We start from the raw sequence: 26,375 nt of genomic DNA on the forward strand, positions 1-26,375 counted from the left end.
AAATTCACTGAAAAATTAATAAAAAAGAGAAATATAAAATAAATTAGATAATCATGTTATAATAATAATAATATATAATTGATTATAAGAGACTTTAGTCAAGTTTCCATCAAAGATTGTATTGACTTTATGTGCAAAAAAACTTTCCGAACGTAAGACATGAACAGTCAACGATAAGGAAAAGTTCAAGTTCTCAGTATGTCTTTAATACTTTTAAACCAGACGATATCGTTTTAAAAGCCATCTGTTCTTTACTTTTCTTTTATCAAATAATTTTTCAATAGTTTTTTTTCTGTTTGCATGAATGATATACAACGTAGATGAAATATGTAATTAATGCTAGACGTGTTCAAAGTCAGACACCGTCTTGAAAAGTAGAGGGTGCAGCCTCTTACATCACCCCATGCATCTACTTCATCACGACCTCATCAAAGAATTTTTTTTATATGTATTTCTTGTAATATACCCAGCACGTGCTTTTGAAAATTTATCAATAATTAACTTGATAATTGAATGTGTATTTCAAGCAATAAGGTGCACAATGAGTTTACTTTTTTTATAAACTTATTTCTTATAATATTGTTTGAACGTATTTACTATGACAATCAAGTTTAGTTTTTGATAGTTTTTATAAATTAGAAAAGTTCTTGTTCAAATATCTTTTTGTAACTTCTTTTTCTTGAAGACAAAATCTTTCTTTCGATTGCACTTTACGAGACAGTTATGACCGCCATAATATGTCTGCAAGTACTCTCATCGTATTCGTGAATAATAAATGTTTAAAGTCAAATTACTGACAATATTTATTTCCCTAAAGCTGTTCAAATGAAAACTAAAATAAAATAACCTTAGTGAACGAATAGTACCTCGAACTTTGACTTTATATTTTTTAGGTACAATACTCATTATTTTAAACAATTGCTAGTCTTATACTGTCTGTTCGGCTAAGCAACGGAAACCACTCGGGCGAAAAGTGTAGCCATTGAAAAACTTTGATCGTTATAAACTAGACGAGTGCGAGATAAAAAGAAGTTTCTTGAAACTTGTCTTCTACCAAAGCACATCCAAAATGGTTAACGGAAGGAAAGATAGCATTAAAATGGAAAAAAAATTTGCGCTTTGTGATGAATCCATTTTCATAATGTAATCTCGAAAAAGTAATTAAAAAAAAAAGCTCAGCAGCTCAGAGGAATGAGTTGGTGATCATTTACTTGAATACAAAAAACAAAGTTATTCTAAAAAATTGTCTAGTTCTTTTGCATTTCAAGTTGATCAAAGTTTTAGAATTATACTTTGATAGAATAATAATATCACGTATCAAAATAACATTAAATGATAATTGATCAATGACAGACGAGTTAACAGAGCTGAAGATCAATTTTTGATTAAATATTCATGTTAATCTTCATAAGCCTCAGTGGAGTTCACTTCTACTGCTATTATTATCATGTCAATTACATCTAAAGATGAAGTTTAACTACGAAATTAATGTCAATAAATAAGACAGAAATCTCCAATCAATATTACATAAGTAAGTTAACGTTTGGTTGACACTTGTGAAAATCTTAATGATTTGATTATAACCCAACTAGGATAGTTTAGTTCATTTTATACTCAATAACGATTATCGATAAGCAATTCACCCACTTTATTCACGTGATTAGTTAATAAGTTCAAATTTCTATCATCAATTTCCAGGGAACATTTTCAACATAACGACATGGAATTCTTTTATTTTCACAACACTTAGTAAATAAATATTGTAATTTTACTATTTACATTTTCACTTCCTTATCCCTTATGGCTTTCTCTCTATCGATTTAATGCCAACGCAGAATTTATCAACGATCACAACTGTAACTTAGTGGAAAAGTAAGGATATAGCGTGACCCAAGAGGTGACACTTAACGCACACGACACCAACTTTTCTGACGTAGGAGTGTGAAAAAATATTCACTTAAATGTTCAAACATTTATACAAAAATGGTTCAAACTTTTTTACAACTTGAAAAATTATACAATTCTTATTGAAATAAAATTTGTATTTTATATTATGATTAATGATTCAATTCATAAGATGTTTTATTTTTTCTGATTTATAGAAAAGATGAGGCAGTACGTTGATGTATTAGTTTGCCTATCTTTCTTGAAAGAAGAGAAAGCTAAGATAACTTTTGTTTATTCATCTACACTTGAAAGAAGACAGTCCATTGCTCTTGGACATTTTTGTTGACTCATTGGTCTACCGAGAAACGAAAGCTCTGTAAATACACTGACATATGTGACGCATTGTGTAGCAAAGAGATTACGGCGTTGAAAAGTGAGAAGTTCGGCAAATATTAGAATTCAAAGTATATAGTGAAAAAATTAAATTAAATTAAAAAAATAACTATTGACATATTTAATTTGATTATCCTCTCTGAAAAATTCAATTAATAGCAATGAATAAAATGTTAAAAATTCCAGAGTACCATTAACTAAAATTGTAAATAGAACAATGGTTTTAATTAACTTTGATACAACTAATTTACTAATTTGAACCGAGTATCGATGTAAAATAACTCGATATAGACGCCCGCATCATCTGAACAATGCCCAACAGAGAATGGATTTTCCAACCACACAATGCGACAACACATTCCTATACACTCGTCGACAATTTAACATCCATACCCCTCATAGACCTTCGAATTCGCCAACTTCCGCTTGCTCACGATTTTACCTAAAGTCCTGGCATACCACATTTGCATCTTTGGTCAACGAGCGAAACATTACGGCTTCATCATTTATTTTCCACAGTTTATTCATATAAATAGACACCAAAATTGACAACTTTTAAGCAATCGCTGCGAGCGATGTTTGTCATTTCTATTTGGAACTGAAGTTAAATATGTCGAGTAGTTTTGAATGTATCTCAAAGCGTTTACAAGAGAGAAATGAACAGCTAAATATAATGAAAATTCGTCAAGGGAAATGAAAATACATACTTTTCGATGCAAGTATGTCAAGAATTTTTAATTCAACGAATTTTTTAGTAATTTTTTATAAAATAATTTGCGAATTCTCTGATGAAAGGATTTTAAAAGTATTTTTAGCTGATTTATTTCATTAAAGTAAGATGATTATGAAAACAATTCCATCATATACTATTTAATCATAGCAACCAGTTATTTTTTCATTTAATAAATTCATGTATCTATTTTTAAAAATAATCGTATGTTGTAGCATAAAATTTTTGTTGTAAATTTGTAAGGATTTGGTACAAGCTAGTGAACTGAACTCAATCTATTGTTTAGTTGTTTCGGCATAGAAATTCATAATAGAGAAACGTTGCTAGTAATCGGCAAACAAGTACATCAACGCAAAACATCATCAGGACACGAGTGATCAACACATAGATCTCTATTCCAGTTAATGGGTCTGTTTCCCCTTCAAAGCATTATCACCCTCGAGTAGTTTCATTCAGAAGCTTGTCGCAATGTTCTGCTGCACGTACTCGATTCGTCGTGAATGTAAGTGGGTTCTGTGTACTACTGTGATAATTGCCACATCGTCTTCCTACATGTGAATATTCCAAGCTCTAAGGCGTCAAGTATGCACATTAAGGAGCAACTTATTAAACTAAGCGTTTGTCCATTTGCATATTTAAATTTTCATTCGCACATGCAACAAAGCCACTTTAAAATCGCTGGAAAATCGTATGTAGTCCCAAGAGTGAAATTCTTAGCTATACAACTTTTTTATTCTTTGTTCATATATTTTTTATCAACTTGCTCTCTCAGCGAGTTGAGGGAAAGCAAAGACACACAAGATGCCTGAAATTTTTATCCACATTCAAGCTTTCTTCGTTCTGCATTACTTAAAATCTTACGTTAAGAAAAATTGATGACTTTTTTACTTTTTTCTAAAAATTTTTTTACTTTCTTCTTTTTGTTAAAGTGACTTTTATAATCATTATCACAAGAAACTATCCCATGAGATGAAAAAATTTTACCCAGACTTTCATTAAAATTTATCAACTTTTGTTTCATAGAGATAGAAAAATTAAAAATCTTTGTTATATATGGAGAAAAAAGGGAACCTATTATGCACTCAAATTCATTCAAAATATATTTGTTTCTATTTACAATATATTGTATGGAGTTCAATGTATGTACATTGTACACGAAAGTTACTAGTTGCCAAATTCATTAAATTATAAATAAACTCTGAATGACGAGAATTGAACTACTGATAAAAATTTCCAACAAAAGATTAATTTAAAATACCTTTTGAATTTGATGGCATTGATAAAATATCACATTTTTGTATGTTTCAATTAACCTTTTGAACTTGTAGTTAATAATGATCACTTAATTTCAAAATGCATAAAATATATCATGAAATAAGATCAAAAGTTGGTTAAATAAATTTCCCACATTCATACCAAGAATAGAAATTCGATATATGAGGAGAGGAGGTGAGTGAGTATATACGTTGTATCGTTGATTCTCACTACTCATTACATTAATTAGCACAGTGCTTGTGTAGTAGCAACAGGCGCCGACAAAGTTCGCCCACCTGTCCTGATAATGTCTGTTAATATCACGTAAATTGTAATTAATATTCACTGTGTTAATTTACAAACATTGTACACACATGCTAGTATGCTCAAGGTTTCTGATTCTCGAGGAAAGTTTTACGAAAATTTACAGTCAGCAAAGGCCACAATAGCCACACCTGAAGTTATCCCACGTGTTTCTAATACGATTCTAATTGTGCTAACCTCGACTATTTGTTATAAAATCCTCCAAGATTATAAAATACTTACCATTCATCACGTGGGTCTGGTAAAGACCTATGCACCGAAATAAGATCGCTCACGTATTGATTAAATGCATTATTCATCCACCCATCATCAACGAGTTTTTTTACTTCTGACGAGAGATTTGCGGGAAGAATTACAGGTCGACCCATTTCACCTGGATCTTGTTCTTTTGGTGCTGCCAGGACACCGACCCCTGAAAAATTATTTTCATCATTAATAGTAGAATTTTAAAATATCTATCACTTTTTTAAATATAAAATCATCTTTAATAAAAAAAAAATACATAGATTAATTGTATTCTCATCTATAAATTCGAATAGTATTGAACCGTTTCTTTTATTAGATAAATCGAACAAAGGTACCTTGCAAATTTTAAAATGATACATTTTAAGATATGCCTTTTCAACAGTTATTTTTTTTGTTCAGACTCTCAACCTACTTCGAAAATAGTTAAAAGTACAACGTGAGCTTTTCTTTTGTGTTTATACAATTTTATATAGATCATATTGTTGTTGAACTCAAGTATCAAATATTATCCAAGAACGAATTCTACTTTTAGAGTTATATTAATACACAATTTAGTCAATAGAACACTGCATTAATATTTAGTTATTATTGAATAATACTTTCTAGTAGCTAAAATAAAATCAATCCGGATAAATCCTTTTGATTAAATTAATGAATTATTTTATCAAAATAATAAACTAAAATAATATTAAAAAAGTAAATAAATTAGAATGACAGATAAAATTTAATGACAAATACAAAATGACTCTCGATTACATTAAATTAGGAAAGTTACAAACAGTTGAATAATTGAAGATTTCTACAATTTCTTAGTTTACTTAAACTTGAAGATATAATGAAGATTTGCTTAGCGACCTAGTTGAGGGTTTTCCTAATCAAATAAAAGAAACTATATTTGAATTTGTTTGTTTTTAATTATTTCCATTATGAAAATATCAAAGACTTAATAGTATTGACAGTCAAAGTAGTAATGTCATTTGAAAAAAGTTCTGTTCCCCACAACTAAACTGTTTTATATGTCTATATATCATTGCGTATGATAACAATGCATCTTTTATTAAAAATGAGTTGAAGGAATACATTATAAATAATTGTACTTTACCTTGTTCTGGTCCTGAAGCCTGGTTTATTTCGACTTTCTGTACATTAGCAACTGTTTCTTGTTTAGAAACAGCAACTGCTCCAGCAAACTCATTAGCAACCTGAGGTGCGGCTACGCCGGACGGAGCTAGACCCTGAATGTCTGGAGCTGTTCGGTCTTCAGTGTATAAGAGAAAGCAAACGGTTAACCAGACAGTGGCACCTACTACAGCAGCTTTTAACCAAAGTGATCTTCTTCTCGGGAATCCAGGCATTATATTCTTTTATTTTTTTCACGTTTAGACCTCAGAAATGGTGACAATTACTTGGCGATGGACAATCGTAAATTTTTCTGCCGGCGTCGGCGCTTTTCATTTCATTCACGCTGACGCTCGGCGTTACCTCAGCAACATTTTGTGCCAGTTATTCTGTCATTGAGATGTCCGTTTGATAGTGGACGAGAAATTCCCGTCAATTTTACCGTCAAAATATCTGTAACAAAAAATGTCAACATAATTATTTATATATTTGACTTTAATTCATTTAAATAAAATTAATTAAATGCAATTATTTTTTAAGAGTATTCGAATGAATATCAAGAGCCATTAATGAGGAAATTTTCATAAGTTTAAGAAAACTTGAATAAAAGTTCATTAGCTGCGTGGTTGAAGTGAATGAATATGTAGTCAGCCGCCTGTTAGGCCAACTCACGCATTTACACGTTGGCTCTTAACTATTTATGCAGTACTTTGGGAATGTGTAGAAACTTGTATAAGAGGAAACAATACATACGATTATAACGATTTAATCATTACCATATTATACATATGCATAGTTTTCATGCATGTATTATTTTTCGGTTTAAAACAGCAATAGCCATTTGAAATTTACACAAGTACTATCATGTGTAACTTTAAAAACTGCTAATGAGAATAAACTTTATTGACATTTTTGCAAGCACGTGCCATTTTAAATTACAATTCGTGATCCAACCAACTTACCCAGAATTTAGATTTATTTTAGATAAATGAAATAAAAAATAAATGTAACATAACTGTTTATTTTAATATTAGCTCTATTTTTTTTTTTCAATAAAAATATGTAATAAAAATATATAGAATAATATAAATCGACTTTTGGAGTAACATTTATTGGATTATTTTCGACAGTGGAATAATAAATTATAGATATAACTTTTCAATGAATAAAAATTAAAAAAAAAAATACTTTGCATGTAACTTTTCTGCTTTTAATAATTCATATACCACAGGATGTAATTAAGCACATACGTTTATTATTTATTATTTTTTTTTCTTTTTTCATTAATTCAAGGTAAAAATTTCTTTCTTCTTACATGTATTTCACAGGCATTTATGCATTCTCCATTGTGTAATGAATAATATATAAAAGCTACGTGAGATTGAAGAGCATAATACATTCACAAATGAAATAAATGTAAAGAAATATTTGTATGCTTTAAGAAAATAATTGAAGGTTTATAAGTAAGGGAAACTGTAAAAGACCATTTTTTAATATTTTATTTGAATATATATATATATATGCATTTAGTGACTCAGTATAAAGACAATGGTAAAAAGTTTTGAAAAGCTTTAATACCCCTAGAAGGAAGGTTGCACACGTATTTCGGTTGTGGTTGAGCGCATTGAGTGCAGAATCCACGAATCCGAGGGATTTTGTGAGAATATAGTCAGTGGTTCGAACGAGCCCCAGGAGTCGGATAAACGTAGCAAGGGAAGGGGATTTGGAATCTGCATGATCCACTGAATGTGGCGGATCGCCAGGAAGATAGGAAAGATAATTGGAAGTGGCATGTCGTAAAACAATATATAGATAAATAAATATAATCATCAAGACAACTAAATATAGATATCGCAATTATTTTTTGCATATCATCCAATTTTTCATTTCTCAGTATTTTTATTTTCCTCCTTAAAAACAATTTGTGTTTTCTTATTCGTGTGCTTGTCAACAAAGGTAGAATTTTTCATGCCATTCTGGTTTGTCAACTACTCGTACAGGAGTATCGTTTCTTAGCATCTGAAGTAGAATTTTCATTATTATTATTATTATCATTTCCCATCTCTTTTCTCTTTATTAATCTGAATGAAGAAAATCTTGAAGAAAAAGGATAACGTTCTATTGGTGGACTACACAAGATGCGACACCTCTATTCTTGCATCTTCCGGCCGTTGCGCTTCTGCATTTCCACTTCACCGCCTACAGCAAAAGCGAGAAGACTTAAATACTAAAAAGACAAGAGAAACGAAAGGAAAAATGAGATGAGAAGAAGAGAAAAATAGAGACCAGTCTTGGCGACATTCTCCTTTGCTTCTTTTTTTTTTTATTTTTCTCAAACTTTTCTACCTTTTTTATTGTCGAGTCTCTATTTCTTTGCTTTTATTTTTCCCCAACTTGCAATTCACCTTATTACTGATTTATCAAACGATTGTTGTATTGAACAAATTAATAATAAAGAGAGTAAAATACTGAAAATTACCCAAAATATATTAAATGAAAAAAAAAAAGATGCTTTTTAAAGCATTTTCGTTTCATTTTTCATGTGGGAAATCGAGTAGACACGAACACTAGAGATGAAGCTATTTGATATACCCTGAAAGGATACGTGTTCCGATTCCATAAAGAGGATAGTTTTGATATAGTACATGTGATACTATCAAAAAATATATTCCTCTTCATTTTCACACTTCTCTCGTTTTGACGTTGCCCAAGAAACTCGATTGACCTCTACACGATCGATACTTCACATTCGATTACAAGTATGAATTCTAATGCCATCGATTAAAATAAGCCATTTATGTCGTGTAAATGTATGACAGTTCTATGTATAATTCTTGTAGAGGACAAGCAGAGGACTAAATGTTGGATAATACTCGAACCTCCGCAATATACAATAGAGTAGACGGTCACCCGTGATAACTGCTAACAGAATAATGGGTATCCTAATTATCTCCATTCTGGGGTTAGAAGATTAACAATAGTTGTAAAATCAAGTTTTGATTACATATTGTAAAAATACATATTACATTACATATTACATATTACATATTAAAAATGTAACTCAATCAGTATATTTATTTTTTTTTCTTACATCAATGATGGTGATGATAAAAAAAGGATCTTTTGATTATTTTCTTTTTAAAAAAGAATGAGAGGAAAATGTGTAAAAGCCGATGTAATCGAGGATTTCCTGTCCGTTGCTCGATTTACTTTCAGTTATACCGCTCAGGAAATTGAACGGAAATCTCGTTTTTTTTTTTTGTTCAAATCTTGGATAAACTTAGTTTTCATATAATTGTTATTATTATTCGTAAGTATATATATAAAAAAATTTATTTTAATTTTTTTTCATCAAACATGTTAGATGGCGGTAGTGTACTTTGTTAGGAGGTACAATAGATGATGTTTTTAGACAAAGTATAAATTTGATAAAAGTGTTTTTGAAGCAAAATAATGTCAGACGATCAATAGAGTATAATGAGAAGTAGCAATCCGCAAGTGCAATTACCCTCCGGGCGCGTCAGGATGAAGCAGCGACGTATTCAGTAACAAATGTTCGTCTATCACGTTCGTCTATTTAGCCTTAAGCAACGTCGTATAAATTCTCTTCTCAATTCTCTTATGATGTTCGTCTTCTATCATAAATTCTTTCAAATAGTTTGAGAATAATTTAGCTACTTCATTAAGTTAAAATGTCAAGATCAATATGATATTTTCTGTCGTTTGTTTAAGGACTTTTTATTTGATGGAAATTGAAGAGAATGGATAAATGGCAAAATGGAACATTCTCGATTGTTAGTAAGCAAATTTATCCATTTAGACGATGATGGTATGAACCTTTGAGTGCTGAGCAAATCGAACATCTTCAACGTAAAAGTGGTTCCTTTAGAATATTCACGAAATCCGAGATCAACTACGCAAAGTGGTGGGGTTTTTGTAAAGAAGGATAGAGCGAGAGATAAACTTGAAATAGACGTCGAAGTCCCATTTTGAGGAAATTAACTTTTCAATGAGAAAATCTACAGCTGGATGCCATTGGCTTTCACTTAAACTCATGCAAATCAAGAGCCACGCAAAGGATCGGATGAATATGTTAGTGACAGAAGGTGAAAATGAATTTTAATTCGCAATTTACTCAAAATAATGAAAAAATCATGTAGAAAATTGATTTTAAAATTTAATTTTTATTATTAATTATTTTATTGTACATTTATTGATTAAATTCCAATATTTACTTTGGTGAAATGCAGAAAAATTAATCCAAGTTTTAGTCGAGTGGCAATTAAATTCTCAAGTTGAAAACAAGTGATTTGAATAAAACTAGAAGAGTACAGATGATAATTATTTCCAATAATGAACTTTCTTTCCGTTTTTATCAAGAAATTTTCGTAAAGATAATTTAGGTACTTATTCAACAGTTGAATAAACGCGAATGCAATTAAAGGAGTTTTGAAATAAGATTTTGATCCACTTGAAATTACTGTAATAAAGACAACTAAAAAATTCTAGAGGATTATTGTTAAAAACAGTTTTTCTTTGAGTTTTAAAATACCTAAAAATTAACAAGCGTTTCGAAAAGCATTAAAAAAATATTGTCTCAAGACTAAAGTGTTATCAGTCCAAATATCATTCTAAGAATTTAAAACCGAAAAAAAATTAGAGAGTTAAACATTAAATATGCAAAACGTAACAATTCGATTTATCCGATTTCCTCTTTTTTATTACAATTATTTTATTCAACTTTCATCTTTATACTTAAATAAAATTGCATTGCCAATCGTCATCCTATTGTGAATTAAACTAATTATTGTTGAAAAAAAAATTGTTGTGAATGATAAAAAAAATTACATCAATTTATATATTATTATTATTATTATTATTATTATTATTATTATATATTTACTTATTTTAGCTGACGGCATTGTTAGATGGTTCAATATGTATATATGTATGTATATGGATAGAGAATAGAATGTTACCATAATGTGATTTTTTTAATTATGTACTGACCTAATACTAATAGAAAGGGAAAAATAAAAAATTATTCACACGCAATATTCATACCGACGACAAAGTGGGCCTGCAAAATCTATCGCGTACTGTTGACTTGTTGTCACGCAACGACAGCAAGCGGCAATCGGTGAAATTTAACCGACAACATACAATGACACGTCGCGTTCTACAGGAAACTTCAATCTTATCACAGCACGCGACAATGTCCTCCTCAACATTCTTGAATGGTTCATTGTATATTAAATTCAAAAATATTCTAATATATGACAACGTGATATATAAGTCTATTATACGGATTAATTGATTAATTATTTAATCTACTTTTTTTTCTTCTGCGATTTTTTAAAATGTCATATTGAACAGCAGTTAATATGAACGCTTATAATGAAATGATATATTTTTTAATATCTAACGTGACGTATGAGAAATATTATATACAATTTATTGCTCGTAGCAGATCTCTCAATTAAAATGGATTAATTTAATGGTTTCGTATGATATTCGATTGATTAGGTCAACTACCAATATCGGTAAGCGTAATCAATTTAATGAAATTTGTAACAAATAAATACCAATAATTCAGCATCCTTCAATCATGAAAAATAAAATAAAGTTAAATGCAAACAATGTTATAATATTATTTAATTTTAAAAGATTTATCTTCTCGACGAAATTGCGATGATAAAAGGAAATTATTGATAAGAGTCGATAGAAATGGATGTAAACTAGATGAAGTGATACTGAGTAGTATGTGTGGTTGGAAAGCAAGTTTTTTTTTCTCGTTACAGAAAAAGGGAGGCGTCGAGAATGATTCACTGCAGTATACAAACAAGTTAGTAATTGGATTGTAACCGTAGTAAGAGAGAAATAAAACCATCAGCGTACCAATTTGTGTGTCTGCGTATTGTGGTTGTACTTTTCGTTATGAGTCTCAACAGATTCGCGAGACTTGAGCAAATACGAGAGCTTCAAGTTAATTAGTTGATACATAAACGAATAATATCAACAAAATAATTAATTTACTTGAATGATAGAAAACAGGATATTGTTGATGAGTTGTATAATAACATCGTGTTAATAATACATAAACCATAAACACAATTTTGTTCAGAAATTATACGAGAATATATTTAACGATTAATTTAAAAAAAAAAAAATATAAATATTCTGATAAAGGTATGAAAACCGTAAATTGTAATTATCTCATGTCCCCAAATGGGAAAACCGAATTGATCGGTACAATATATTTGTTATATTCGAGTATATTGAGACTCGATATTGCAACGGGTGATCACCACCTTTCCAATACCACAAAGCATACCTTCTATTCGTACTCTGGTAAATGCTTTCTCGTTGTTTTAAAATATGCAACGTAATTATTTCGAGTGTTTCAGCGACTCTAGTGCTTTAATGGAAACATACTCATGCCTCATGCTAAATTTCATGAAAAAATTATTAATCAACTTGAATATTATATTCAGTTCGTTAATCGATATCAATATACCAATCCACTAGTGTAATCAACAAATTCATTCCTCAGGATTTATTTTCTTTAATTTTTTAATTAAGACTGGAGTAAAATTTTACAACTTTCATGTTATGATTAATCAAATGTCAATTAGTATAAAAAGAAATATCTTACCTTTTATGAATTGTGAAGTTCTTGAAAATAAATTAGATCAGACTTAATTATTTGGCTGAGCTTTTAACTCGGTAAATCTGTAACAAAAGAAAAAAACAACAAATTATAATTTAATTAAACAGTGAATAATCTTAAATCTTAGCATGCTAAGTAACTATTCGAAGAATTAAAGTATTAATGTAGTTTAAGATGCAAACGTTTGAAAAATGAAACCTAATTGAGAAAGAGGGAACTCAAATTCACCGTCAGTCATCCTTTACTTTGGAGAAAACTATGTAAAATTTTAGTTAGTTATCTTTTAATCCTTCGAAAATAATTACGAGGGTTTGATTCTGCTACGAATATAATTCGACAATATGAATGTGTATGATTATCTTGTTTTAAAAATGAGAACTAAAAGATAAAGTTGTGCTGCTTGCTCGAGCACACTTCTGTTATGTGTAGAACTATACATGTCAGATGCAGGATGGCACTTCTGATGGCTATCGTGTACTTACGTTGCACTTGTGCCTGTTGCTAACATCAGTAAGTAATGGCCACGTTTGTAATAACAGTAACACAATAACAACACACTGAATCGAGACAATATCATACTTGCTATATTTTCATTATAAAATATCCATTGTTTAAGTTTTTTTTATTAATGTAGCTATAATTAATGTACTTACTTCGACTGTTCTTATGATTACAAATGAAATTAAAAATTCTATAAATAATTTTTTCATCTTTAATATTAATTTGAATTAGCGAGAATCATAATTTCAAACGGTTTCATTTTCTAAAATATATATTATTTACATTTTATTTTATTTTTCTTTGCATTCATCTGGTAATTTACGTAATTACTTTTTAAGTATATACAGAGGAAAATAAACCGTAGTTGATTGCTTGTCAAACATCTGAGTAATACATCTGAGAATAATAAATAGCAATTATTATTCAAACGAATAAAATGACGATAATTTTAAAATTAAACTGTTAATTTTATCCCGTTTTAAAGATAGATGTTAATCAAAGAAAAAGGATCTAAATTCACTTCGATTACATCTTTTAATCATTGAAGATAGCTTTTGATTAAATATTTTTACCTAATTGAAATCATTTTTAAATTAATAAATTTATAATTCAGTCAAGGTTTTGTCTTTTATTGTTGGACAGAAAGAAAAAAAAAACTGGCACAAAGCTGCTTTCGATATCGAACATTGTTGTATCATTGACTTAAAGCAAACCTGACCTTAAGACATGAAAACACGACAGAATGACCTGACTTGTTAGAGTCTAACAGAAGACGAAAATTCGTGCAATCCCACAACGTAATTTAATTTAATGGAGCAACGCCCTGGCAAACTTTCTCGAATCCCTTGAGTAAGGTGAGAAGAAGGGAGAAAGGAAACGAAGGAATGATAAAAAAAAAGTAAGAAGAATTGTAGACGAACCACCGTCGTGGTCTCCATCCAATGGAGATAAAAGAGAAGGTGGATGGATTTTTATCGCTGACTCGACTCCCAGTCGATTACTAGATATACCAAGAGGTAACTATGAATTTGCTTTCGTCCGATTCACGAATATCTTCTCTCTCCAGATTTATTGCAGTTTTACAAAAATTTTGTTTTATTAAAATTTGATAATATTATTCTTAAAAGACCGATTGCAGCAGAGTTGAAATTTTCAAATGTCTTTATCATTTCAATAGCACTCTATTTAATAAAAATGCAAAATCCTTGAAATGTATATTATATATATGCATCATCTTATAGACTTCATTCCATTTCTTGAATAAGCCAAGTTATCGTTTGCATTTGTTTCTTTTTCAGAACTCGGAAAAAATTATAAGATTTAAGAAAACTACTTTTTCTTTATTACCAAAAAAAGTAAATAATAATAATAAATAAATAAATAAATAAATAAGACATTGTTGGTTTTTACTTAATCTGTCAACTTGATGAGTTTATTTGAGAATACGAGAAGAAAAAGGAGCTTGAGAACAGCTTGTCAGTGGATAACGGTAGGTCGTTGGGTGGCCCACGAGGGGTGCAAATGGTGTGTAACTAGCTCTAGGTTCCTCCGGGACTAGTCGGGGTAGTGAGACGAGAAGAGAAAATACAACGTTTGCAACACAGTACTGCTCGAGTTTATCGCTTGCAACCGCTTTTCTCGCGACATCCCTTGGGCCAACACTGTTACATGGTTCGGGCGATCCCACATTTGTCCACGCCCAAAGACTCAGTCTAATCGACCTATGCTTATCGTTTTTTATCGCTGCTATTTTATCTTTAGGTTACAAATAAAATTCCAATACTCCTAGTAGATACAATTTTACACTATTTTTCATACTCAGTTCAACTGTTTCCAACATAAAACATATTATTTAAAATAAAATTTAAACACATGAATAAATATTTTTTTTCTCTTGAAAACTTTTCAACTTAGGACGTTGATAAATACACTGGTGTTGGTACCACTTAAATGGTTCGTTGAACGAGGAAGAAGTTAATGACGCGACAATGTCAGGATTACGAAATTGCACCAAGTGTCAGTGTTACGAGTAGTTTGCTGGACACCACAGTATAAACCATTACAATCCTATGTATTCATATTGTCACTTTCATGTTGTTATTATTTTGAATTAGTATAGGCAATATGTAATTCGTTTATGTAGTGAAATAAATCTCAATAATTGTTTTTTTTTACCAAAAAGTTATACAGGATTGGCTTAATATAATTATGACATTTAAAATAGTAATAATTTTAGAAATAAATTAAATAAAATTGAGAGAATTTTAAATAAATAAATAACAAGCTAAAATGGAAACTATAAATTGAAATTTTTTTTAAATTTTTTCACTGAAGTTATGAATAAATAATTTTCATCTACATAAAATTTTTTAAGCGTAATGAAAATATGTAAATATTTAAAATCATTTATCTCTAAAGTTATATTGGAATTAAGGATATCATTCGTAAAATACTGTTATGCTCAGAAAATATAAGTAGAGCAAAAAAGATAAAAAGAGAGAAGGCGAGAGTCTAAATAGGGTTGAAATTTACGAGGGAAATGAGAGAAGTTTTTCTCGACGTGCACGAAGCTCAACTAATATAAAAGCAGTGTGTCGTAAATGAGAAGAAAGAGGAACGAACGTCCTAGAGTGACGACAAACTGGTGAGGCTGTGATTATATAGAGCCCTCAGGGTTACTAAGCTATTAAACTAGGTCCAGAGAACGATTTTCATGTGAAATATATTTAATATTATGGAGAGAAATAAACCAGATTTATTTCATCCCTAATAATCTTATTTTAATCTTTTTAATGTTGCTATATTTTATTTCATGGACATGTAATTGAATTTTTAAATTATTTTTATAAATTCAAATGCACAACTATTTTTAAATGGCAAATAATAAATTTAATCTGATGATTTCTTCAAGCTTTTTGTTTTTTTTTTTTTAAACAAAAAATATCACAGGGATGAAAGCTTATGTTGAAAGATCGCGAGATTGCCTGTGAGGGGACTTTACTTAAGGACCACAGCGAGGTACTCGCTTAGGAAAAAGACCTTGGTCTGATAGGACGTGATTTATGGTCGAGCTGCACTAAAGGAAAAGACCTTCAGTCGACTGGACTCTTGTTCCTTGCGATGTCGTCATCGTCAACCACTGAACAGCGAAAGAGGGTTGGGGGGTAGTTTGTAACGTAACTTTGATGTGGGCTAGCTTCAGGCGCCATTGCACGCTCATACACGATGAAAAACTCGTTATTTTTCTGCGGTTTTAACTTTACTACTATACTATATATAATGTATTAAGCATGAGAATATGTAAGTGTACTTCATTTCAAATACCTAAGAAATGAGAACATTACGATTACTGATTATTCTTTCACGTGTATAATTCCGTTAGTCTTTCATCAACTTCTGCCATCAAATATCAATTTTATAAATTGAACTTCCTTGTTATTTTATTTTAATATAAATAAGAATGATAATCAAAATGGTATAAAAATAAAAGTCTCTCTAATAAATAGATAAATTATTTGACAATAAAAATTTAATTTAAAAATTACTTGAAGTAATTTCTAAAATAATAAACTCAATTTTAAAATAACCTTTTGACTGTTATTATCAGTTAATCTTGATAAATGTAAAAAAGTAAATTTCTCAATAATTCTATCAAAAGAATTTAGTTATAATAATAAGTATATTAAAAAAAATATTGTTAACCTTTAAACCATTTTTATAGAATAATAAATTTATTTTTTGATATTTCAAAAGAACTTTTGTTCAACAGTTATATATGCACTGTACTCATTTGAAACAAATGTTAAGTCCTATTTTTAGTAAAGGTGAATTCAAGTAGAAACGCCCATGAACTAGTCAGCCACAATTTCTCAGTATTCAACACTCTTTTATTCTTTCTCTTTCTCACCAATTCAAAGCGAGTATATCGAATAATTGACGTGGAATAATTTGACGGTTGCACGCGAGATTTACAGGGTCGAACAGTTTAAATCTCTACAGCTTTGTAGTGACGAGTTCCGATCATGACGAGTGATATGAAAGTAAATTAAAGATGTGTTGTAAATCAACAATTAATTCTAACATTCTGAGTTTAATTACACACAAATAATTTTGAATCACCTACAGTTGGATATATTCAATCTCTAAATAGAATAATGTAAATGTCTACCACCCAAATTTAGTATCCCAATAATCGCTGAATCTGTTCATTTATTATTTGACATGGTAAACAGACATCCTATTCGACAAACGACCTGGTAATTCTGTTCAAAAGGGAGAGAGAGAACGATGGATGTAATATGTGTATCAATTGAGCTTGCGTTCAAGCTAATCGCTGAAACAAGCTTAAATGCATCAAGCTTTAGCCTTGTGCATACCATTCAGTAATTACGACATGAACCACGTACTTGTGTTCTACTAAAGGCATCTTCTGGATTATAGACTGGATCCTGAAGAAACCGATATGAATATTAAGATTATAGAAAATTTATAGTCGCTATCTTACACCAACTAGATAAGTCATTTTTTTAATTATTTTTCCTTTTTAGTCAAAAGTTTATTTAGATGTTAATAAATTTAGATAGATATTATTAAATCATAAGATCGCTGTGATTATCAAAATATTACCAGACAGATTAATGAATGCAACTATTAATTAATTAAAGTTCAACTACCACTTGTGATTTAATAATCATAGTAATGGCTGATATCTGATAAGAAAAAAAAAAGTTCAACATTGTAAATCTCTATTATGAAAATAAGCATCATGTTTAGACTGAAAAATGAGCGCAGGTCAATGGTAAAAGATACAGAGATTCCAGTCTACAATAATTCAAGTTAATTAAGGAAAAAAAAAATGTATCCAGGAAGTCAAACGACTATTTGTTTTAGTTAGAAATCTAAGTGGCTCGACTGGTGAGTCTTTTTTATTGGTCGATGTAACCTCGTATTGATGATCAACGAAAGAGTTTAACAGGATTTCAAGTGGTTTGAATTGTAGAAGAAGAGAAGGAGGAGGTAAAAATTTGCCAAGTAGTGTAATAAGAAAGAGTGGACGAGAGAATAAGAGGGAAACATTTGGTGGAGATAAGGAAACGAGATGGTAGTTAAGAAGTTTTACTTTCAGAGGTTTTTCCGTGATTCTAGCAAGTTACCACTACTTTTTCGAGTAATCCTACTAAGGAACTTTGGTAATGCGCGTTTGCTATGAATAACGACAGCATTACTGGAAGAATGAGAGAAGTGTAAAAGAGTGGGTTTGACGACGAGCATCCAGAGACTTCTATAGATTGTGGTAAAAGACTTTAGAAGAGTGAAAGAACGTAGGACTGACAGGATTTCGATCTCTCACTCTTCATCTTCTATCCCAAAAATACGTTTATCTATCTAAGAAAGTTAAAAATGACGAATCGTGCAACCTGGCATTTCTTCTTACTTCTTGGAATGAAAAGTGAATGCCTAGTTGGAAAACTTTTTCGCCTGATACCAAGTTTTAACGTCTTTTCTTTGCTCGTCTACTCCAATGTTATTTTTACTCACTGAAAATTATTTGCATATTCTCATCAATTTTAGAAAACTCCATCACGTAATCTTTCTACTATTTTTAAAAACTTCATTAATTCTTACAAATTTGAGATAAATCAACTTTTTATTTCATATAATAAACATATTTTAAAAAATATAAAATGCAAAATATTAATTGCATGTCAATAAATTACGAATAAAATGTCACAATAATTTTTATATTAAAATATCGTAAATTATGGATTAAAATAAATGAAATGTTGATTCGATAATCCATCAAAACATGTATTTAAACTGATGGCACTAGTTTAACTACTTTCTAAAAATACTTGAAAAGTAATTTAGCAATGTGCGAACATTATCGAAAAGTGGTGGTACACTTAGGCAGTTTTAAAGTCACTCGTTCGAATGTCGGCAAGAGGTAAACGTTAATTGAAAACGCTCGAGGCATTCAAGAGGAACCGAGATGAAAACGGGAACACGAAAGAAAATAAGAAGAAAAATTACTTGTGAGAAACGAATTGAAAAAGGGGAATAAAAATATTGAAGGATCATTCTATAGATGGATAAAAACATCGAATCAACTCATTTGAAAGATTTCAAGTTTACTGTAAGATTGATCGATTCTAATGACAGATTTTATTGTAACATCTGTATAATATCGATAGTAAAAGAAGTTAAACGAACTTGTTAAGAATTTTAAAATTACTTTTGCATGACTGTAGACATTAAGGTAGCTTTGAAGAATTTTTATACACTTGCACTCTCTAACAAGGGAAAAGCTAACTGTTTACTAGCATCATTGACACATCAGATAAAAACGGACATAAAGTCTCAAGTTTTCTTTTAAAGCTGCGTGCAAGCGTCAGCACTATAATACATGGCGAATTCGTAGAAGAAAAAGCTTCACTAACTCATAAGCACTCTTGAGTTTCCCCTATTCTATCTTTCCTTATTCGTTTCTTTCTCTTCGTCCTGCTGCTTTTGTCGTTGAATACAAAGACTTGGGTGCGTGACAAGAGAGACAATGTCATGGTGGCTGAGATACAAAAACTTGCAATACTCAAACCCTTATTCTCTTCTCTGTCTATCTTTTAAACAAACAGCCATAAAGTTTATACAAACTCTAACTCATTCTACTTAAAATTCTTTGACTCATCTCTTACATGTTATTCTGTATAGCATATTTAAACAATCATTTTTTTTAATTTTTTTTTTTTTTTTTCAATTTTAATTTAAACTTTAATAATAAATAATATTAATAATTCATCATAATGAAATATTCATCAACGGAGCATTTTCCTTCCGGCTACTTGCTATTCTACCTGGCATGGTTAAACCGAAATAACAAAGGATATATCCCTCTAGTAACATTGATGAATGATCGATAACTTTACTCAGCTTGATCCCAATTGTTTACACGTGGTTTCAACGTCAACTTAAGCTTGCAAGTTCCGGGTCAGCTTCAAGTGCTTATCGACTAGTTGAACAATGACGCTTTTGAAAATCAGTCTTGTATATCCATAGATTGAAGACCTAGTACAGGCATAATGGTAAATTCAATAATCTATTTTGGTATATGTTTAATGTGATTATGATAAATTAAATGGTGAGTGCTTTTTTTCTTTGAAAGTTTATCGATGAAATTTTGCACAAGTGTAGTTAGTATGTATACTCATTTATAACTGGAGAAATAGTGAGAGTCAAAGCGAACCATTGATGTTTAATTTTGAGCCACCCACAATTTGAAAATAATTTGGGTCAACAGCGTAGTTGATCTTGCATGTGACATCGCATATGTATTAGCCTGAGGGAAGGCTTCAGCAAGTTAGTTTCATGAACTTTCTCAACTGGGGAAAAGAGGAAGCTGCACAAAACGTTTGCTCACTGGAGTAGAATATGTTAAAGTGGACAGTGACAAAGAATGATAAAAAGTATAGGTCAAAACTGATGAATCTGCCGACCTCATTCTTTGCATGTAATTCAGCAATTCTGGTTATCGTTGAGTATCCGATAAAATCACCGTTTCTGTACATCCATTTAATAGACATAGATATATAAGTGTTTGTAGCAGAGACTGATGCAGCTTAAAAAGTGTCTCAGAGTCACAATGTTACGTAATTCTTCGTGATCTTATCTGATCCAACGTCGAACCGGTTCACTTAAGCTTCAATAAACCAGGAAGATTGCAAGAAAATTCCTTGTTATTGATCGTTCCTAGGACTACTTTAGAAACACTCATACATCACTTAAGTATAACCACCTTATGGCTAATCTTGATAGTACATTTGTTAGAAAAAAAGAACTTCTACAAACGTAAATGTTACTTTGTAATGCACAAAACAACATCAAAGACGTGACGTAAAAATTCTAGAGTAATGAAATTTAATCAAAAACATTGACATACTGAATTAGAACTCTGAAACAGGTTCTTCATGTTAGCAATTCAGTGACAAAGGTCGTACTAAAGTTGAGCAAAGTTAGGATTGTATAGAGACAAGTTGCTCGTGACACAATTACTAAGGGTGAAGCTTAGCTACTGTTGTAACTAAAAAGGACCAAACACGAACGTGTCACGCATCTCTTAAAGGTCTTTTCAAGCTTTTCCGGAACAAATCTGCTCACGCGCACGACCTTAGCTAATGGATTTACCGTCCAGGGCGCGCGAATCTCTGTTCCGTTGGCTTAGAGAGAGGATGTACGCGTAAAGGGGCGAGAGAGTGGAAAAGACGCAGGGGATATATACGGGGATTTATAATAGAGTTTGTGAGGAATAAAAGCGTAGGAGAGAAAACTCGTGGCTGGAGCAAAGCCACGACATCGCCGTGCGAACCCTGCTGAGTTAATTAAGACTCCTGAACGTCCTCGCATACGTCTGGAATTACTAGTAGGCGGCTGAAACTTTTGTGAAATACATCGCTAATAGAGGGATAAAATAAATGCTATGAAACTTGGACTTTTTTGCTAGCAGAGAAAAATCCAAGATTTTTTATAATCATCTTTAATGATGACTGCAAAACTTTATTACAATTTTTTATAATTATGTTTTATAAGTTTTAATTAACTCATTTAGGCGTACAATTTTCATTAGAAATAAGTGTCAGACTATTTCTACTTATGATAAAATAACACCTTTCACAAATTATTCGATAACTATTTAAGTTTCTTTCATTTCTAATAATTAATTGGAAAATTTATCATTTCACAAAAGCAATTAGTAATACAGAATTTCGGGGGCATAACAAAACTTCTGTTTGTTTTAAACTTGTAAACATCATCACGATATATATCGAAGCTTCGAGTAAAGAGCATATTAGATACACAAAACTACGTCAAAGATCAATGTTACAAGGTAAAGATGAAGTAAATTTAACATCTAACGTTTTCTTCTCTCTTCCATAAGATCAATATCCAAGTTGGTCTTATATTTACTGTCAGCATTTTGCAAATTTCACGCCTGAAAAATTCTAAAACTATTCTAATTTTTTTTTCTATCATTTTTTTTTTCGAAATATATCGTATATTTTCGTGTGTGCCATCCAACCGAACAGCAATATAAAAACTCATGTGTGCAGTGAACGATAGATGAAATGCACGTGAAAATAACACAAGAGAAAAGAAAGAATAGCAAACGTTAAAAATATATCAAAAGAGGTCGAGAAGAAAATTTTTCTTTTCTTCCTTATATGATTCTTACACTATTGGATCACGTCTCATACACTTTATGGGCGTTATCACTTTTAGCCAGACCAATGCATCTCCATTACCTTCATAACTTTAGATACTAACTTCATGTACAAAATACTCACGATAAGCTCAGGGGAAACATTTACTCTGGACATTTCTACTGCCTCCTTCCCATTAAATGCTCATCCCTTGTGTGATTCTACTCACATTTCTAACCATCAACTCATTAACACATCATTTAGACTGACGTTCTTTATCCTGTGAGGGTAACTCTGTTAGTGTCAACAATTTTTTTATTTACGAAAATATCTCATGTTTGGTTAAAATAAACTCTGAATAATTCGTAACTAAATAATCCGCATTTGTTTTTAATATATGTAGACACATACATGTTCACGAATTTCATTAGAAATTAAATATAATTGTTAATTTAACCTTATTCTCATGCAATTTACTGAATAAATATTTTTTGAGAGAAAACAAATCGTTATTATGCAACATTCATCAAGTTGGTCTTTAATTATATGCAAATAAAACAATTTTTTTTCAACGACTCTCGTACTTATATCATTTTTTCCTGTGGAAATTTGGTCAAACAAAATTATTTCCATCACTAAGAATCAATAATAAGTTGATGGAAAAAAACCCATAAGGGGAATATTTGATTGGAAGTCAGAAAAATGAGAATTTCCATAAATAGCTTTTTGTGGGGAAAAATAATTATCGACTGTCTCAACTAATTTTACAATCTTATTGGATTGGTCGAATGCTTTTATCTTAATTCAACACCCTGTGAGTTGTTGATAGTGATGACTGCTCGACCACAAAATTAGACTAATTACGTCGGGTTTGTGCGCAACCCTTGTCACGTTTGTGTATCACGTTGTACGAAGACTTGATGCGTGCAATGTTGCTGTTTCTACTTGAGTGAAAATTGCCAGAGAGTTATTTTGAAATCAGACATTTTGCGACCACAATCCGTCTGAATTAGGGAAACTCTGTTAGGAAATTGAGAGAGCCTAATATAGCAGAGTATAAGTTTATTATAAAAGACAATAATAGAGATAAATACCTGGATTACAATGTTATAAAAATGCTACATAATACTGAGAAAAAAAATGTGTAAACATCCTTTAACAGATTTTTTATTTATTGTATATAAATATATCAGTATATAATTATTTCGATCAATTCCCTGGTATAAGTAGAATGAATTCCATCACGAAGAAGACTCTAAGGTACGCGAGAAGGTTAGAGATCGAGTTATCTGCACGACTCAACCGGTTTTTGCGGAAGAATTATTTCTCTTGAAACTCCGTGGCCTCGAGGTGATCGCGTAGCCTTTCGCAGACTTAAACTTAAGAATCCGCATCGTGTAGTACCAGCATCTTTCCATCGTCTTTTAGCTCGAGGCTTCTAATAATTTTTATCCTCTTTCCACAACCCCTCTGAGGTAAAAGGCATCGATGGACTCAGAAGCACGCTTCTACGTTGTGCTGACCTTTCAACGGCACACTTTCCCAATGCCGTCAGCCTCAGATCTTTAAGACACGTGACCTCTTAGACAGAGATGACCTCCAAGAGACATCCACGAGCAATGTGACATATACAAAGCCATTTTCCACACCATCACCAACATCTCAAATATTATATACTTTCCATTTTATCGTCAATTTTATTGAAAATGTCTAATGGAAAATTTTTCAGATTTTTATCTGTTTATTTTTTTGTCGCTTTACTGTGTTAGCTGTATAATAAATTATGCCGGCATAATCCAAAGGACCCGTTGCCTTCTTTATCCCATAGAACTTGCAAAGTCTCCGCGCACACCCGAGAGACCTACAGAAAACGGGAATTTTCTTGCGCACGTTTGCAAAAGGTAACAGACGAGAGGAAAAGAGAAAGAAGGTGAGCAAGAGCAGAACACCGAGTGGCATTGTAAAGCTGAGCTTTTACGGTCATAGAAGCCACCTCCCGTGGGAGAATGAAGAATCGATACACGTGCTAGGTTATCGACGATTTTTTATCTTAAAAAAAAAATGATCCACCAACCGCAGCTGCGAACAGGTTAATATCTGCAGACTTTTGGCTTACATTATATGATGTATCAAAAATTTTGTTTCCTCCTACCAATAATCTACCTTTTATTTGTTCTCTATTCAATATTATCGTTAATAAAATTAAAAATATTCCAAAATGAAACAAATGATTTTATCAATGCTTGATTTATCACAAATTCTAGCTTCAGGTGTTGTTATACAATCGTCATTGCGTACATGCGTAAATAAAAATGAACGATTGTGTATGTAGTGAACATGAAATACAATACACAAGACCACAAAATAGGTAACACAGATGGCCAGGTGGTATATAGCACGTGGCATTCCTAAATAAATGCTGGACAATCGATAAATCGTCACAACGCCTCGTATGGGGAAAAAATAAAATATTTATTGTCTAGGCAATATCGTTAAGTGGCTCTGAACCATGTTAAAATTAATGTACCTCGATAAATTTCCTTATTAGATTATTAACAGAATAATAATTCACTTAACTAATTGATTGCCAAGTTAATGAAAAGGTAATCCTGGTATTAATGTCGATAATTTTTTTTTCTAGGTTAGGAAGACGCATGAATCAAGGACGCGAAAAAGTCTTCAACACAAACGTCATCAGACTCTTATAAAACCGGTTTTGAAGAACGCTTCTATGATTTCCAATTGTGAAAGTCTTGTTTTTTTCCTAATGTCTCGAGGAGGCGTCCATCTATAATGAGGATGATCAAGACTGTTCTTACTAGATGCGCTTGATCATTGTCAAGAAATTACCGATTGGGTCATCTTGCATAAAAACACTTCCGGGAGACATCAGAAACTTTCTTCTATTTTGAAAAATATAACTGTAAACTGATCATGTGAAATCAGAGATGAGGAATTTTATTATTAAGGTCTTGGTTTAAATGAAAAAGAATGAAAAAATCATTTGATATTTTAATGAAGGTAATAAAGTGGTAATTTATGCTTGTAATGTAATTATTTTCTTATATGTTTGGGAAATAAGAGAAAGAGTAATTTCGTAAAAGTTAGCAAGAGGGACACTGTGTTATGAAGCTTTCGCAATTGGAGGTTTCGGTAACCACGTAATTGACAGCTATTTCTCAATTGGGCTCGTCTCGGCTCTATGAATCTCATCTTGCAAGAAACCGCGAGCACATTTATAACCAATCTGTATGAGCCACTTGGATTTGATTATTTCAATGTAGCGAGGGACATTATATGGTTCAGGTACGTGCAGAAGTATATGGCATGGTTTGAATATCGATGGATACTAAATTGTATGGACTATTGACAAGCCAATCAAGGTGGGATATGCTCAGAAATACTCCACTGAAAGAAGAAACAAATAATGCAGATTGAAGGATAAACCAAAACAAGGAAAATGCTCGTACATAAATCACAGCAAGTTGCCGCGGAAAAGAGACAGTTTTTGGATTATTGCCAGGAAGAATAAAAGACGAAAAGCGGATCGGAAAAAGTAAAAGGGAAAGAGAAAAGTTTGCTATTCGTCTGACTTGAAATTCCCTTGGGATACCCCCCAAACGATCCGCGTGCTTGACTTCTGTAATCGTAGCCAGCTGAATTCTACATCAGTGATTCATGACTGGACGAATTCCGTATTTCACTTAAAGTGCTACACATTTCCACACACATCTTTTAAGAAACATGTATATACCAATTGGAAATTCCACGTGCACTTGACAACAATCACACTACTTTTTACACTTTTAAATCCCACATTATTTTTCTACTTTAAATATATCTCTCGTTCACTCTTACTTTTTCACACTCTTCTCCGTATCCATTTGAATAATTTTTCTACGTGAAATTTGTGGCAAATAGAATCACAAGTAATCTTTTCGAAAGATTAGATAGAGTTGAAAGTTTTCTCAGAATATGGGTCATACTTGTTTTGACTGTCATGTCACTGTAAAATGTAGATAGAAATGTTAATAATAGAAAATGAATAATAAACAATTCCAAT

The 26,375-nt window shown here is 31.2% G+C and overlaps 1 protein-coding gene across 5 annotated transcripts in view; it reads right to left on the reverse strand.

The window, feature by feature from the left end:
* The window catches only part of Pgant9 (polypeptide N-acetylgalactosaminyltransferase 9), a 63,322-nt gene that overhangs the window by 14,684 nt on the left and 22,263 nt on the right, over nt 1-26,375 (reverse strand). For all 5 annotated transcript variants that reach the window (XM_035092679.1, XM_035092645.1, XM_035092653.1 and 2 more), the window contains 3 exons: nt 12,609-12,685; nt 5,937-6,406; nt 4,811-5,000 (listed from right to left, as the gene is read on the reverse strand). In XM_035092679.1, the coding sequence (XP_034948570.1) occupies nt 4,811-5,000; nt 5,937-6,189 (443 nt within the window). In that variant the 5' untranslated portion in view covers nt 6,190-6,406; nt 12,609-12,685. The remainder of the gene's footprint in view (nt 1-4,810; nt 5,001-5,936; nt 6,407-12,608; nt 12,686-26,375) is intronic.

This window comes from Chelonus insularis, unplaced genomic scaffold (assembly GCF_013357705.1).
Source record: "Chelonus insularis isolate UGA/USDA-ARS -01 unplaced genomic scaffold, ASM1335770v1 contig_131_pilon, whole genome shotgun sequence".
Classification (NCBI taxonomy): Eukaryota; Metazoa; Arthropoda; class Insecta; order Hymenoptera; family Braconidae; genus Chelonus; species Chelonus insularis.